This window comes from Macrobrachium nipponense, chromosome 16 (assembly GCF_015104395.2).
Source record: "Macrobrachium nipponense isolate FS-2020 chromosome 16, ASM1510439v2, whole genome shotgun sequence".
In the NCBI taxonomy this organism is placed as follows: domain Eukaryota; kingdom Metazoa; phylum Arthropoda; class Malacostraca; order Decapoda; family Palaemonidae; genus Macrobrachium; species Macrobrachium nipponense.
This window is the reverse complement of record NC_087209.1, coordinates 59,487,862-59,505,524: the sequence shown is the minus strand read 5'-3', so window position 1 is coordinate 59,505,524 and position 17,663 is coordinate 59,487,862. Positions and strand designations below refer to the sequence as shown.

General features: G+C 37.4%; 1 protein-coding gene across 1 annotated transcript in view; it reads left to right on the top strand.

The window, feature by feature from the left end:
- Nucleotides 1–1,968: 1,968 nt before the first annotated feature.
- The window catches only part of LOC135195755 (CCR4-NOT transcription complex subunit 2-like), a 118,394-nt gene continuing 102,699 nt past the window's right edge, over nt 1,969–17,663 (top strand). The window contains exons 1-3 of the mRNA XM_064222204.1: nt 1,969–2,035; nt 10,313–10,565; nt 13,261–13,436. Of these exons, the coding sequence (XP_064078274.1) occupies nt 1,984–2,035; nt 10,313–10,565; nt 13,261–13,436 (481 nt within the window). The 5' untranslated portion in view covers nt 1,969–1,983. The remainder of the gene's footprint in view (nt 2,036–10,312; nt 10,566–13,260; nt 13,437–17,663) is intronic.

The following is a 17,663-nucleotide window of genomic DNA, read 5'->3' as shown; positions in this document are numbered from 1 at the left end:
CTGGAATAAGACTAGCAGAGGTTAATATCAGGAGAGGGATCTTCCAGGGCGACTCATTGTCCCCACTACTCTTCGTAGTAGCCATGATTCATATGACAAAAGTACTACAGAAGATGGATGCCGGGTACCAACTCAAGAAAAGAGGCAACAGAATCAACCATCTGATGTTCATGGACGACATCAAGCTGTATGGGAAGAGCATCAAGGAAATAGATACCCTAATCCAGACTGTAAGGATTGTATCTGGGGACATCAGGATGGAGTTTGGAATAGAAAAATGCGCCTTAGTCAACATTCAAAAAGGCAAAGTAACGAGAACTGAAGGGATAAAGCTACCAGATGGGAGCAACATCAAACATAGATGAGACTGGATACAAATACCTAGGAATAATGGAAGGAGGGGATATAAAACACCAAGAAATGAAGGGCACGATCAGGAAAGAATAATCAGATACAGCGCAGGAATAGTGGAATGGACGATGGCAGAACTCCGCAGCATAGATCAGAAAACCAGGAAACATATGGCAATACACAAAGCACTACACCCAAGAGCAAATACGGACAGACTATACATAACACGAAAGGAAGGAGGGAGAGGACTACTAAGTATAGAGGACTGCGTCAACATCGAAAACAGAGCACTAGGGCAATATCTGAAAACCAGTGAAGACGAGTGGCTAAAGAGTGCATGGGAAGAACTGGACTAATAAAAGTAGACGAAGACCCACAAATATACAGAGACAGGAGAATGACAAACAGAACAGAGGACTGGCACAACAAACCAATGCACGGACAATACATGAGACAGACTAAAGAACTAGCCAGCGATGACACATGGCAATGGCTACAGAGGGAAGAGCTAAAGAAGGAAACTGAAGAATGATAACAGCGGCACAAGATCAGGCCCTAAGAACCAGATATGTTCAAAGAACGATAGACGGAAATAACATCTCTCCCATATGTAGGAAGTGCAATACGAAAAATGAAACCATAAACCATATAGCAAGCGAATGCCCGGCACTTGCACAGAACCAGTACAAAAAGAGGCATGATTCAGTGGCAGAAGCCCTCCACTGGAGCCTGTGCAAGAAACATCAGCTACCTTGTAGTAATAAGTGGTACGAGCACCAACCTGAGGGAGTGATAGAAAGCGATCAGGCAAAGATCCTCTGGGACTATGGTATCAGAACAGATAAGGTGATACGTGCAAATAGACCAGACGTGACGTTGATTGACAAAGTCAAGAAGAAAGCGTCACTCATTGATGTCGCAATACCATGGGACACCAGAGTTGAAGAGAAAGAGATGGAAAAAATGGATAAGTATCAAGATCTGAAAATAGAAATAAGAAGGATATATATGGAATATGCCAGTGGAAATTGTACCCATAATCATAGGAGCACTGAAAAGGAATCTAGAAAAACTAGAGGCTGAAGTAGCTCCAGGACTCATGCAGAAGAGTGTGATCCTAAAAACGGCTCACATAGTAAGAAAAGTGATGGACTCCTAAGGAGGCAGGATGCAACCCGGAACCCCACACTATAAATACCACCCAGTCGAATTAGAGGACTGTGATAGAGCAAAAAAATATAATAATAATAATAATATAATAATAATAATAATAATAATAATAATAATCATAATAATAATAATAATAATAATAATAATAATAATAAATATAGAATAATAATAATAATAATAACTTGCATCAACAGAAGCTGATGAAGAAAAGTTGTATCAAACATTTGGTCAAAGAACACCTAGACGCATTGGTACAAATAACATCACCGCCTTCATAAATCATGTAAAAAAAAAAAAAAAAAGCAAAGATACTAGCCCCATAAAAAAATGTTTACAAACGAGATAAGAACTGTAGTGAAATGAATCTTATCTATAGTTTTATTCTGAATCTCTCAAGGTGTCGTCGGAGACATATCGGTCTAATTGTTGACGAATATCATGCAGTGCAGTGTCTGCATTTGAATGCGCGTGATTCGTCATAAAACATCGAAACCTGACAGGCGGATTATTGAACGTACGTTCAAATTCAAGTGAGAAAGATATTGAATTCTCATGTAAACATATTTGATACTGAGTATACATAGCTTTCCATTGTACAATGGAGCTGAAGTGTAGCGAGAACATGAGTTCATGCACAAATTTTTGATGGACATAAGTAAAAGTTCGCTACAAAATAGGAGTGCATAATGAGTATTTATACCTTTATTACAGAGTATTACGTACGTTTGTGGTAGATTTGGTGGCAGGGATCAAATTTTACACATCTGAATAACCAACCCATTCTCTACAGCAAGTTCGTATCGATGCAAGAATATATCTCTACTTCATCTATATATTATGTATCTTTTAAGTTTGTTTTTAAATGGTGTCATTCTTGCTGTATGATTTTCGGTCAATTGTTTCACTGAATTGGGCCTCGAACAGATAAGGCCCTATATCAGCCATCTTTGTCCTGGTTCTTGGTACTACCTGCTGTTTATATACGTGTTTTGTGGTTCTTTCACGTGCGTCTGACCTGTGGGACTGATAGTACCACTGCCGGAGCGTGCCTATTTACTATTTTAAACATGAATATTGAGTTATGATATACTGCAGCATTTCGTTAACTTTAAGCCATTCTGATTTTTTAATGAAAGGTGTTAGCATGGTCACGTTTTCGTCCATACCCTACTGCTGCTTTTGAGGCAAAGTTCTGCACTTTTTTGTAGTTTATTTCTTATGTTGGCGGTGCAACCACCCCAGATTAATGATCAGTATGAGAAAAGACATATGACTAACGCTTCGACAACAACTTTTCTAGTCTGATCGTTGAAGATATCTTTATTTCTCGTTAAAAAGAAAAGTAAACCGTTTGCCTTCTTAGTACCTACAGACGTAGTCCACGTGCTTTTCGAAAGAGAGATGACAATCTAAGATCGACACCGAGATCCTTAGCCGAATCTCTTGGGCTTATTTCGGAATTTCCAACTCTAATTCTGTCACTCTTCTTAAAGGAATGTTTGCTTGTAAAACAGATGGGAATTTTAGATGTATCTTCTTTTCTGAGTCTAATTTGGAAGACAGTTCCCAGTGAGACTAGCTTTCTAGTGCATATCTACTTCTAGTTCTAGGTGCACAGGCAAAAACTATGCTACGAAGGCCAGAAATTAGAAATTTAAATGCAATAAAGACGTTCTACCGTTGTGTCTTAGCAACAAGTTATAGATTTCGACCAGCCATTGACATTAACGAGTTCAAGCAGGCAATGTGGGGTGCTGGCGGGGGCCAGTGTGGGGTTGGGGGTGCTTCACAGTGTTGTAGGTACTAGATTGGCTCAGAATAAACATGTATTCACATGATGACTAAAATACGGCGTGGTTTGCTGAATTTTAATATATATATATATATATATATATATTAATTTTATATATATATATATATTTATTTTTTATTATATCTATATATAATATAATATATATATATATATATATATATAAATGTGTGTGTGTGTGACGACCACGAGGAGCTTGCTTCGAGCACGTGTTGGTACTGACGAATTTTGACCTTAGGTCTAGCAAGGTCTAAAGAATACTTCTATAGACCTTGAGGTCTAGTACCATCCTCCGTCTAAGCTGCGTCTAAATTATCACCAGGTAACCAGTTTTTATTTTTACGTACGTGTGCAGTATATGAACGAAAAGCAGCCAGGACTAGGAAATGAAAAAAGAAATAAGATGATAAACGTTTTGTCAAGACGCACGTGGAATCGACCTTACCTCAACGTAAACACGTGTTGGGAGTTTTCTATGTTGACCCTATAGGTCTGGTAGATTCTACAGCATGACCCAGAAAGAATGTAGCATCGTCAGACTCGTCACAAAGGCAATTGTTGATCAAAAGATATAGGAAATCGTTCTTTTATGACAGCGTCCTCTGTCAAAAATCAGAAACAACAATACTGTAGTTTTGTTTTTGAATTTTCCCCTGCCATGTCTGAGCTCTGTTAATTACTTCATCTCCTTCCTCGGTTCGTTACGCCCATGACTTGCGAAGCCGTTTTCAGACAGAGTTTAGCTCCCATGAACACTTGTTTTCTGATACGTGCAAAGACGATTCATGTTGCCTTGAACTGGTTCATGTCGTTGAGAATCTATTCTTAAATCTTGATCTACCATAGATAATTATGACAAGTTAAAAATGACAATATTTTGTCGAGCTTTGAAACGGTCAAACGTCTATCTATACTGTGTCACTGTTCTTATTTGTCAGGATATATTAAATGGCACAATGGCTGGCTTTCAGTACATTCACAAACATAGGATATCCGCTAATAAAACTTACTTGAAAGTTGCTTCAATTTCACTTTGTTGATTTGCACACATAGGCCTAAATTCATTCAGTATACCAACGGATATGCCTAAATACCTCTTGATCATTTTGCAGTTTACAAGAAAGGTTTAGATTATAGCTTGCTACGATGGCTATTCTTCCTAGTAACCAGCAATGAATGACATAGAATACGGATAGAATACGCACGTCTGTATGACACGCACGAGGAAAAAATGAATCCCATTTCAAAGTTGGCAGCAGAAGAGTTTTAGATAAGTTTGCCATGATGGCCAACCACGTTTTCAACAAGCAACGAATACACACGTGTGTGTGTGTGTGTGTGTGTGTGTGTGTGTGTGTGTTGTGAAACAAAGCCCCCAAACAAACGTAGAATATTTGTCGATTAAGAATTAGTTCATAAAATCCACATTTTTCGACGTCAATCCCTTTTCAAAATTAGCAGCAGGAAAGTTTTAGATCATAGTGCTCTCATGGCCACCCACGTTTCTAATCATCTCGGAATGGCATAGAATACACATATGTGTATGAAAACGCCTCAACGCTTCTAGAATATTAGTTCGATTAGGAATAAGTTCATAAAATCATTACTTTGGGACGTCAATCCCTTCTCAAAGTTGGCAGCAGAAGAGTTTGAAATCATAGATTGCTATAATGGCCACCCACGTTTCTAACCACATCTGAATGAGATAGAATACACATATATGTATGAAATAAACGCCCAAACGCTTCTAGAATATTAGGAATTAGTTGATAAAATCCTTACTTACCGTCAATCCTTTTCAAAGTTGGCGGGCGAGGGAGAGAGGGGGGGGGGGGGGGATGAGAGATGAGAGAGAGGGGCAATGCACATATATGCATGAAATAAACGCTTAAACGCTTCTAGAATATTAGTTGACCAGGAATTAGTTGATAAAATCCTGAGGGACGTCCATCCTTTTTCAAAGTTGGCGGGCAAGGGAGGGAGAGAGGGAGGGGGAGATAGAGGGAGAGAGAGAGAGAGAGGAGCGAGAGAGAGAGAGAGAGAGAGAGAGAGCGGAGGAAGGTTTGCGCCTGGGCCGAGAGATGGCGACACCAGGATTGTTGATCTCAGGAGGTGTTCTGTCAGGGTAGGAGTCTTGACCTTCGAGTTTGGAATATATGAACCTTGTAACTGCCGTCGGAGGCACCCCCCGGACGCTCCCTCGCACTCAGGACTTTCGAGTCGATCGTGCCCAGGTAGCGATGCCCCGCGGGGACCTTCCCGCGGCTGCTTTTGGAGGGGCAATTCCGGGGGGGAGTCTGAGGGCCGAGGTTTACCTTAGTAGCCTCCGAAGGAGAGCCTTCGAGTTTTAGCTTCCCGGGGGCGCATTCAGGTCCCCCTCCACTCCCCGGGGTGCGTACGCGACCCTCCCCCTCGAATCGCATGCTCGAGGACCAGGTCCTGGTGGGTAGGTGGGCAGGAAAGGCGAATTGGGGGCGCCCCCATACCAGCTGCTAGGATTTCCCCCCCAATTTTCGAAAGGCCGACCTCCCCGTCCTCCTCCGGGGGACCAGGGTGAACTGAGGTGACCTGACGTGACCCTTGCGACTTCAGGTAGGTGTAGGGGATACCTCCAGGTCGGTCACTTCCAGGAAATGTTCCAGATTCCAGGTCGAGGGACTGCTAGGGACTATGCTAGGCTGGCCTCCAGGTCCCGCGGTGACCTGACGTGACCCCCGTCCGAGCCCTATGACCCTTAGTATTGCAGGTAGGCCTAGGTCATGCCCATAGTTCATATATTCCAGAAAATGCTCCAGATTCCAGGTCGAGGGTTTAGGGTAGGCTAGCTAGGGGCTAAAAGGATCCAGGAATGGTTACGGCGTCCGAATTTTGTCGTACTTAGACCTTAATGATACCCTAGGCCTAATTTTGACGGTTACCCAGGGGTCTCGAAGCTTTGGGTAAATCATCTGTCGCGTAACTTTAGTATCGATGCTCTGTTAGTTATACCTATTTATGCCATGCTAACCGTTTTGTACAAAATGTGGCAGAGACGTTTATCCGATTGATTTCTATTTGATTCCCATGAATTTAATAAATTTCGATGCATAGGCCTAAGCTCAGTTGAAGCGCTAAAGTACAACCCTGCTTTCTAACACGTTCCAAGGTTAAATTTTTGTCCGAAATGTGGAGAAGTGGTTTTTCATAAAAGATTTCATTGTGATTCCAATGGATTTGATGAATTTCGACATATAGATACGCCTATGCTTTGCTGAAACATTAAAGTATGACCCTTCGTTTAGATGCTTTCTAATGATAGGCTAATGTGGTTCATTGGGTTAAGGGAAAAATGAAAATGAGTGAAAAACAGCATTATTCATTGACCTAACCTGGGATGCTAAGTCCTACCTTACTAAACACAACTAGAGGTAGGTAGGCCTAGATGGTAATACTGTGGTACGTACCTACTTAAATTCGTAGCCACGTACGTGAACCTTTTATTTTTGTGACTGATCATTTTGTATTTAAGTTTTCTGGCAATTATTTGGTTTTTTACCTTCCTGTATCCAAGTTTTAGGGACCTGGTTGGAAGCCAGTCAGTAAGGTATTAAACGTATACTAAATCATGATACGTATAGTCAGTAGGAAAAATATATAGGGATGTTTTGGCAAATATGTAGTAAAAATCCCCAAAATTTTATAAAGCTTGTAAAGATTTTGCTTACTGGGATACTGCTGGCCTAACCTAACTTGAGCTAAGGCACCGGATCCATACATTGCCTGTGATTGGCTACCCCCTAAAGTACTGCAAATATGTAAAGGGAAATTCACGAATAAACAAAGAATCGTAAATCATAAAATGAAACTCGCATGTTCCATTCTACCCTACCTTGCTCACAACTATACTCTGTTTTTTTTCCATCTGTCCATCCTCCTGTGGTGTTGGCGCATGGTAACACTGCGTCATGGGCTTTAAATAATATCCTATTTCGAATATTAACAGTGTAATTCGCATATAGTAAATTATTAAAACACTTTTCAGTTGCAAATGTATACCAAGATATCCTTTTATTTACACAAAACTTACACATAGCTTAAATATTTAAAGCCCGGGACGCAGTGTTACCGTGCGCGACCACCACAGGCAGGTGGACAGATGGAAAAAAACAGAGTATAGGTCCTAGGCTAGCTGTAATGGGTGCCCACCCTAATTTGCCCCTTAGCATTTTGTAAAGTCAGAAAACATTCAGGTCCGTGAACATGAGAACTTATTTGATTTTAATCAGTTGAATAAAATCAAGTGATTATTATAGTTGTTAAAAGCATCCATAAGTGCTGTAGATTAGCGCATGATAAAATTGCCTATAGCTTCCTAGTTTTAGCTAGCGTCCAAGACCTTAAGGAGCAAACCATTCTACAGGAAAAACGCTGAACATAGAAAATGATGTAGTTTGGTTTTTTATTATTAAATACTCAGCTTTGTGGAAATACCTCTTGTGTGACCATTATTCGACCATATCTGATATTAGATTATGGTGTTGGCTAGAATTAAAGTAACAAAGTATTACCTGCATAATCATATAGAAAAATATCATGATCATTTCACCAGTTTTAGGATAATATATCTTATACAAAATATACATAGGCTACAGTAACTTGCTTTGGATAATATTTGTTGTACAAAATATACATAGGCTACAGTAACTTGTTTTGTGACGGTGGCTAGACTACGTCAAAGTACTTCAAAACCTTGGCTTGTGAGTAATCGCATGGTAAAATGAAATTATGATGTTAGCACATAAAAATTAATAACAGATATTAATAACCCCCCCACCTCCCCATGTAATAGTGCAAATAATAGAACACTGTAGATGCAAATCTGACCATTGGGTCGCATTGTAAAAGATTTTTGCATAGAAGTAAAGTGCCTTAAACTCTGCAGGAAAATTCATTTTACAGTAAGACATATCATCACCGTAAACAGAGGTAGGTATGCAATATAGTACAGTATGTGTACAGTGAACCAACCCCCATATTCGCGCACTCTGGATTCGCAGATTCACATGTTGGTGGATTTCTCTCTGGAACATATACCGCATTATTCATGGAAAATTCGCCCATTCGCTGTATTTTTCTATGAGAAATATCGTTAAATTCTTTGTTTTTTATCAATTTCATCATAAAATGCACTTTTTTTTACAATAAAGCTATTAAAAACCAGGTTTAAAAATTGTTTGTGGTTTTTTCTTGAGTTTTAACTAACAAAATGGGTAGTTTTAAGCTTTTTTTTTATATATAGATTTCAACTATTCGCGGATTTTAGTTATTCACAGTGGGTTCTGGTACGCATCCCCCGCGAATACGGGGGGAACACTGTACGTATACATGTATATGTACACTTGTTATTTTGAGTAGACCTAACCCAGCCTAAACTTAGTCAGTAGCTATGAGGCTAATATATGATAGCCTCAATAACCATGTCGTGTGACTATTTACTCTAGAATGATTCTACAATTATCTGTTCCTAGTTGCTTACATGTGCTTGTTGCCATAAGAAGGATTCACCATTACATCTGCACTTATGGTTACATGTTCTTGTGCAGGTAGGGCTTGCTAACTTCAAGTTAGCTCATACAAGTCCGTAGCTATATGAACGATTCTTTTACTTGCACGTAGGAAAAGTTATCATGGGGTGATGAAGCTCGTGTAGAGATTGGACCTCGTTATGCCACCTTGTACGATTTGTTACTTGTAAATATGGATGGTCACCAAGTAGTCAACGCATACTTAGTTTAAAAAAATAGATATGTATTTAGTAGAGAATTTTTCATTCTGTTATTTTCAACGTGTTTTTTGCATTCAGTAAAACCTGAATAATTATTTTGACTACAAACTTTTAAGTTTAGTAATCATTAATTCTTTCTTGAATTAAGAGAACATTAGCCTAGCCTTTGATTGTAAGATTTGTAATAGAGTATTTGGCTACCTTTTCTGTAGTCTCGTTTTGGTGAAGTCTGTTTTATGTACACTAACTTGGGACTACCTCCTCCCCGTGATGTACTGGAGCACAAGTAATGGAAGAGACTGATGGTTATATTTGTGCCTGTGATGTCAGAACTAAAAGTAAGGTTGTACAAAAGCAATTATTTTATGCTACAGCAGGAATGAGGTGTCGATGCAAGTGAACACACTTTCATGGACGAAATGAGTTTACTTTTATGAGTGCTAAAGAAAAAGAACACGCAGAAAATGCATTAAGGATGATAGCAGACTGTACTGTGATCCAGGGCAGTCTAAAACTTTTAATATATAAATTAAGCCGTTTTGTATTTGCCTCATTGAGGTGTTGGGTCTTGATTTTTGTGCATGGTTTCAAGGGACGGGAAGCGTGATTCATGACAGTTTATTTTTCAATCAGAGGCAAGGTGCAGAAGTGAGTTATTAGGATGCAAATTTAGATTTGCCTTGTGCTGTTATTTTTCGTACTTACGAGAAAAGTGCTTGATAGTTAAAAGAGATGAGTGACCCCAAGGACATTGATAAAGTGAAGAGCAAAGAAACAGATTGTCCCATCTCCAGAATAACTATTATCCCGAAGCTGTTTTGGTTTTTGTGTTCCAGTTCCAATTCATAGGTACAAGTTTAAAGAAAGTTGTCAATGATCATGTGAACAAATTTATGTAAATTAAGCCTCCAATAGGAAAGGATTTTAGTTCCAACTGAACGATAGGTTTTTGGGTGCGTGATATTACAGCAGACTGTTTTATATAAAGAACCAGTCTAAAAATGTAGGGCTGTTTAGGAAGCACACATTATCTGTTGCATAGCATTCAGACCAGAATGAAAAATGTTACAAATGTCCACACTAATGTAGATTAAATAAATTCTTACAGTTCATCTATGAACTGAAAGTAACTGAAGTTGAACAAATGAAGAAAACAGGTTTGTTTTGACAAGGTTTGCTGATTTAGTATTTATACTGACTAAAATGCTGTATTCCAGGTATTATGGGGAGTTTAGGCGGCACTGTTGCCAGAAGCATTGAGAGTCGTGGCATCGTGAGTTGTCCAAGTATCAGCAGTCTTATCAGCAGTGGCGGCACAAGCTCGACAGGACCAAATTTGGCAGCCCTCTCGAGTTTGGCAGCCTTGTCTTCAGCGATGGAAACAACGCCCAACTCTTCCACATCAATAGCAGCAGCTAGCAGAAGATTGTACGTCAAAGAGTTGCTTAGAACGTTTCAAGGTTTACCTAGGTATGCTTTGTTCTATCAATAGCTTGAAAATATGCTGGGGTTATGCTTGCATTTAGAAGACTGCACAGTATTGCTGATGTTAAAATATAAATCCACTAGTTTATAAAGTTTTAAGGAATCTCATAATGAAAAACTTGTTGCAATCTCAAATAGTTTGATGCTATGAGATTAGTCTTTCATGTTTAGCTGTATTCAAAACAACAGCTTGTTTACCATTAAGTTGTAGATTTTCACCAGCAGTCCACTTGACAATTGCTACCAATATTTTTTTGTATGGGGTGTAATTAATACTTGTTTGTTAGCATTGGGTGTAGAACTTTAGCTTGCAAGCATTACGTACATTTGTTGTCACTTGATTTTGACTTTTGTATCAGATTGTCCATTCACAAATATTAAACTCCTGATATTTCTGTCAGCTGACCACTTTGTAAAGGGTATAATGCTTGCAGTATGCCTTGACTACTGTTGAGCATTTACTGCTTATAGTTTTTCTTACCTGGCACACTGTGGACATTTCTAAGTATCCTTTACAGTGACCAGTTAGGCACTGCTGTAACATTTTCATCCATTCTCTGTGTTGTAACATCAGTATTAACTCATCTTTCACAAATTTTCAACTCAGGTTTGTATATAAGAAAAAATGATTACATTTTAAAATTGTCATTTTTAGTGGCCATCTTCTGTAATGGTAATTTTGATACCAAAATGAATGCTTTCCTTAATTAATAATAATAAAACAGTGGTCCTCATTAATAATATTTGTTGTTATTTACAATAATGATTACATTAATGGCCATCCTCCATAATAGTTAATGATGATGATGGCCAGCACCTAATATAATTACAAAGTCAGAGAGTGATGTGCGAAGATCCCAGAAGGGAGTAAATGATCAAGTTTATGGATGTATGTTTTATTTCTGTTTTATTGTATTCACATTTTTCACAAACAGACTAACATTCTATGAGAGCTTGTTTTGCAAGTTGAGGCTTTTTAAAGTTTTTTCCAAGTGAGTCTTTGCTCATTTTGGATAATAATGATAATCAGTATTGTAAAATAATAATAACAATCAGCATAGTAGGATATTTTTCTGTGCTAGGGATAAATGAGACAGACCCAGTCTGTAATATTTGGTTTTCATTGCTCCAATGACAGCACCTACAGTCCAATCACAGGAATATTTAATTTTGTACTGACTGTAGCTCAGTTGTCTATCACAGTTGCCACGTTTATTCATTTGTAATTTAGTAGGTATCCAGGTGTCATTTTCATAACAAAATTGTGCAACATGGATGTTTTGTTGCAACTGCATTATATATTGACTTGAGTTTCATTTGAACAAGTGATAAATGTTATGAGCTTGTGATTTGCTATCATAGTGAGCATTAGTAAGATTGGTATATGTACTTCTAACCTCCCATATTCTTTGGAAGCTTGAATTTCAAGTTAATGGCCCCTGTGGGTGTGTTTCATATGAATAGGGTTCATCTTCTGAATATAATAATATTGTGATTACATTGGAGTAAATTGAGTCAACATGAGTGTCAATAATCTCTTGCTAAGTATCATATCAATCTCTAGAGGTTGGTCAAATAGTTTAAAAATGGTCCCTATTCCCTGCATTGTAATCAATAAATATTAAAAAAAGATTTTCTTGGAATTATGCATAACATGGTATGTGTATGCTTCCAAATTCCATTCCATCAACAATATTCTGGATATCTGGTAACTATTGTTACATGGCTGGTAAACTGTTACACTCAAGTACCTGATAGTCAAGCAAGTAACAAGCAGTTGACTACAGTAAGCAGTTTCCATATCAGCCATAGGAATGGAGAAATGACATTCAAAAATGTTATCTTTGTCATGAAACATTTAGGTTGAGCTCATCAAATGAAATTAAATTTTCTTCATTTTTTTTACTCCTAAGGTCTTTGTAAAATCCTGACTTGATATAAGTCATAGCCCTCTACCCATGAAGTTTTAACAGGAAAGTGCTAAAACATAGAAAGTTATGATGTGTGGTTGTATATTAGATAACCCAATTTTCTTTCATAATACTGCACTTTAGTAACGTCCTGAAAGTTAAAATAATTTTAAAGTTGTAAATAGTAGTTAAGAATATTTAGGGTAGTTACTAGTAGGTAAATTAATATTATAAAGGATTAGTTTATCCAGATATCTGAGCCTAGTAAAGGCTCTTCTCTGGCTGGTTACTAGATGGTAAAAATATTTAGGGTAGTTACTAGGGCAACTTCTGACCTTATTGGTATGTTTGTGAAACCTACAAAAAAATTAACTATCAGTGATTCATCTTCCATACTAGACTGCTGATATGACATGGTACAACATATACTTGTAGCTAGGACTTGAAATTGAATGATTAGTCAAAATTTGAGCAGTTAATGACTGGAAGATATCTTGTTAGTGTTCCAATGATTGTTAGACAGTAAACAAAGTACTTTAGACTTAGAAGTACTACTACAATAATTAACTTGTTTACTTAAATATGTGTTACTTTTACTGCTAATTTGTTTTGACCATTGTTAAGGTTATTTTATAACAAGTTGTGTGAAAGTTAACCTTTAACTTAATTGCTCACTTACATATTTTGTTATTAAAAATGCTATTGTGCCATTGTTGAACAAGCAATTACATCTTATTAGGATGATAGGTAATTCGCCTGTTTTCTTTCAGTGTGGAGTATGAACATAATCCTTTTAAAAGTAGTGGAAGCAGTATGATGGGTTTACACAGCAATTTTGGGAGTAACTCCGCTCCTCCACCCCTGGATTTGTCGGAATTCCCGTCTCTCTCATCCAAAAACACTGGTAGTTCTCAACCCAATCCCATGGCTGGTAGACAACCTTACGGTGAGTCTACTCTCTGTAGGTATTCTTGTGTTTTATGTATGCATTTAGAATTAGAATTTTTTCTCAAATCTTCTCTATGTAGTTTTCTATGTAGTTCCCCACATATAGGTACTGTGTGATAGGGGTAGTAACACATTTCTTTCTTGAATGATATTCTTCAGTGACTGAAGCAATCTTTTCTTTTTTTAACTCTTTGGCTTTTAAACTTTTATGTACAATGTTTGGTGATAATTTCATTCAGTGTTGGATATCTCTAATTCATTGAGCTGGAACCTCTCCAGATATTCATATTTTGTGATGCATTATTTGCAAGCATCATTATAGTAGTGTGGTGTAATTTTTTTTGTATGTGGGGATATAAAAGATTTATCACCTTGCATTTGTGTACATATAGATTTAAAGGAAGAATTTTTATTACTGATTTACTTGAAGTTTTATTTTCATTAGATTAATTCCAATCGTTACATTTTTATCAATAATTTTTGTGAAATTCATGTTTTGTAGTTCGTTTTTACCTGGTCATTTCTTGGTGTATACTCAAGCTTAGCTAATTTTTATTACAAAAGGGTTTTTTTTATGGATGTAATTCTAACAGTGCATGTTCTTATTTTCTTAAAAACTATTGCTTTATAATATTTGTCTTCAGTACTTGTTCAGTGTGTGTCTGTTTTTAGAAAAATACTTTTCCATTTTTAAGTTTTTGTTTCTTCAATAGACTTTTGTTTTATCTGTAGAAATGTAAAACTCTGCTGTTTAATTTAGGAAATCCTTTAATGCCTTTAGATATCTAGATGTCTATATTAGCAGAAGTACAAGTGGCAGGTTTATCCAAGCTTGCGGCCAATAGGCCAGAATTAAGAATTTCAATTCACTTCCGACTCAGTTTTTTTTATTGAGTTGTGGCTGTCATGTTATGGATCTTTGTCCTTTTTCACTCCCCAGCTTCCCTTGTTTTGAGTTTAGGCATACGTACTACATCATCTAAAGTATAATTATTTATGAGGCGTTGTGGTGCAATAGCAGTTAGGAGCCTGAATGAATGTTTAATGTAGAGATATTATAAGAGGAGTTTTGAGTAAATTGGCAAGCCCACAAAAAAAAAGAAAAGAAAAGAGGCAATAACCATAGCTGTGGCTAAAGTTATTTAAGAAGTTTGAATATTTTTGTTCAAGACAAGAGCTGTTTATGGAAAAAAGATATAAAATATAATGTAACTGACACATGAAAGGGGTCTGCCTGATGGGCCAGTTAAGGGCTGATGACTACCTCCAAAGGTAAAAAGATGATGACCAAGGGATTTGTTCCTGTGCAAATACAAACCTTCACCTTTTATATAGGAATATGTTCGGTGACAGCTGGATTGGTCTTGGAAGCCTAACAAGGTAGATGAGTGGTTGGGATACTGCCCAGGTGCCAGTCTCCATCTCGTTTCTTTGGATATCATGCTAACTTTTGAATGTTGGGTTGATGAAACTGATATTGCTGTGGATACCAACTTTTCACCTTGATTTTCTGGACTGATGTTGAGTCAGATGACACTCAACGATTGAGTGTCTCATCTTTGCAAGATAGATTTATAACGAGACTGTAGCTGTGTCCAGGGTGTTACAGTATCCATTCTGACATCTTGACTACAGCAACAAGGTTACAATCATATAGGTGCCTGAACTAAAGATAGTGACAGCAGTAGCACTTGGACTGATGACTTAGGTGCTAGCAGCCAGTCACAGTTGGGACCATGTATCTAGAGGGATTTGTACATATTAGTTGATCGTGATGTCAAAATTTAAATTCAGGATATGAATGACTACACCAGAAAAAGACTCCAGATCTTAATATAAGACCTTATTTATATTGCTTCTTATTGATTCTAATACCTGGAATTGAGATTGAGGTGTCAAGAGTTTGAAAAGTTGAGGTACATATTAGCAAAGAACCTTATAGAGGAGGTTCTGGATAATTCCCCTATCCTTTGCAGTTTCCTTTTTGTAGTCTCCAAGGTTACAGGAAGTGGCATCATATCATCAACTATTGAACTCTGTGTAAAGATTCTCTCACACTAAAGGTTTTCTTGTTCACAGGTGTCTCAAATTAAGAATTGGGAGCACTCACATACAAGACTACCAGTAGGCATGAGCTTAACCCTTAAACGCCTATTGGACATATTTTACGTAGAGATAAATTGTCTTTTGGGTGCTGACAGGACGTAATTTACGTCGACATAGAAAAGTTTTTTTAAAAATTCGTGGAAAAATACTTATAGGCCTACCAGCCGAAAACTTTTGAATCGCGCCTTGGGGGATGCTGGGAGTTTCCGGATCAAAGGTGTTGTTTTGTTTACAATCGTTACGCAGGCGCGCAAGCGCGAATTTCTTTCTTATCGCACTAAAAAGTATCAGTGACACATCTCGGAAATTATTTCGTCACTTTGACATAATTTTTGCACCATTTTAAATTAGCCGTTACATGGAGTATTATATATATTGTAGCTTTTATCAGTTTTGAGATATTTTCATATAAATAACGATAAGTGCCAAAATTTCAACCTTCGGTCAACTTTGACTCTTCCGAAATGATCGATAAACGCAATTGTAAGCTAAAACTCTTATATTTTAGTAATTTTCAATCATTTACCTTCCTTTTGCAAGAAATTGGAAGTCTCTAACACAATATTTTGATTTATAGTGAATTTATGAAAACAACTTTTTCCTTACGTCCGCGTGGTAACTCTTCCGAAAAAATCATACGTGCGATTGTCGTAATGCTTGCACCATTTTAAATTAGCTGTTACATAAAGTTTTATTTATGGAAATGTGTGCAATTTCATGCACAATACAACTATAAACAATCCATGGTTGTAGCTTTTATCAGTTTTGAAATATTTTTATATAAATAACGATAAGTGCCAAAATTTCAACCTTTGGTCAACTTTGACTCTACCGAAATGGTCGAAAAACGCAATTGTAAGCTAAAACTCTTATATTTTAGTAATATTCAATCATTTACCTTCATTTTGCAAGAAATTGGAAGTCTCTAGCACAATATTTAGATTTATGGTGAATTTATGAAAAAAAAAAAATTTCCTTACGTCCGCGCAGTAACTCTTCCGAAAAAATCATAGGTGCAATTGTCTTAATGTTTGCACCATTTTAAATTAGCCATTACATAAAGTTTTATATATGGAAATGTGTGCAATTTCATGTAGAATACAACGAAAAGTAATTGAAGGTTGTAGCTTTTCTCATTTTCGAAATATTTGCATATAAATCACGATAAATAGAAAAAGAACCACGTTCGGTAAACTTTGACTCTACCGAAATGGTCAAAAAACACAATTGTAAGCTATAAATCTTACAGTCTAGTATTATTCAGTCATTTATCTTCATTTTGAAATAAATAGGAAGTCTCTAGCACAATATTTAGTTGTATACATTCAACTTCCCTGCCAGATATATACTTAGCTATAGACTCCGTCGTCTCCGACAGAATTTCAAATTTCGCGGCACACGCTACAGGTAGGTCAGGTGATCTACCGCCCTGCCCTGGGTGGCAGGACTAGGAACCATCCCCGTTTTCTAATCAGAATTCTTCTGTCGCCGGACCATCAACATTGTTTTGTTGGTTCCTCTCGATTGTTTTTCTTTTTTCACCGGCAATTGATCTTCTTGACCGACTTTTGGTGACGTATCTGGATTGTTGGATTGGCATACGCTTTTGTGGACTGTTTTGTGACTTGATTTTGGATTTTTCTTTAAATATGTCTGACTCTGGTATGGTTGTGAGACGTTGTGTGAATGTAGGCTGTAAGGTGAGGTTGCCGAAAGCTTCGGTAGACCCTCACACGGTATGCAAGAGGTGCATGGGAGTATGATGTTCTTTTACTAATACTTGTAAAGAATGTGAGAACTTGAGTGAGAACGAATGGAAGAATCTAACTAATTATTTAAAAAAGTTAGAAAGAGAAAGAGCGAGGAAGGCTTCTCATAGAGGTTAAGTAGTTCTAGATCGGAACTAATTCCAAGCTTGGGATCTTCCCCAAGGGTAAGTATTGCCTACTTCTCCTTCCATTGCAGCCCCTTCTCCTATTGCAGAACCTGTAGATCCAGCAGCGAAAGAACTTGCAGATCTAAAAGCAGCCTTCAAAATAATGGAAAACAAAATGGCTGCCATACAAGGTAAGGCTAGTGATGTGTCATTAGACAGTGATATAAGTGTCCCCAGTGTAGT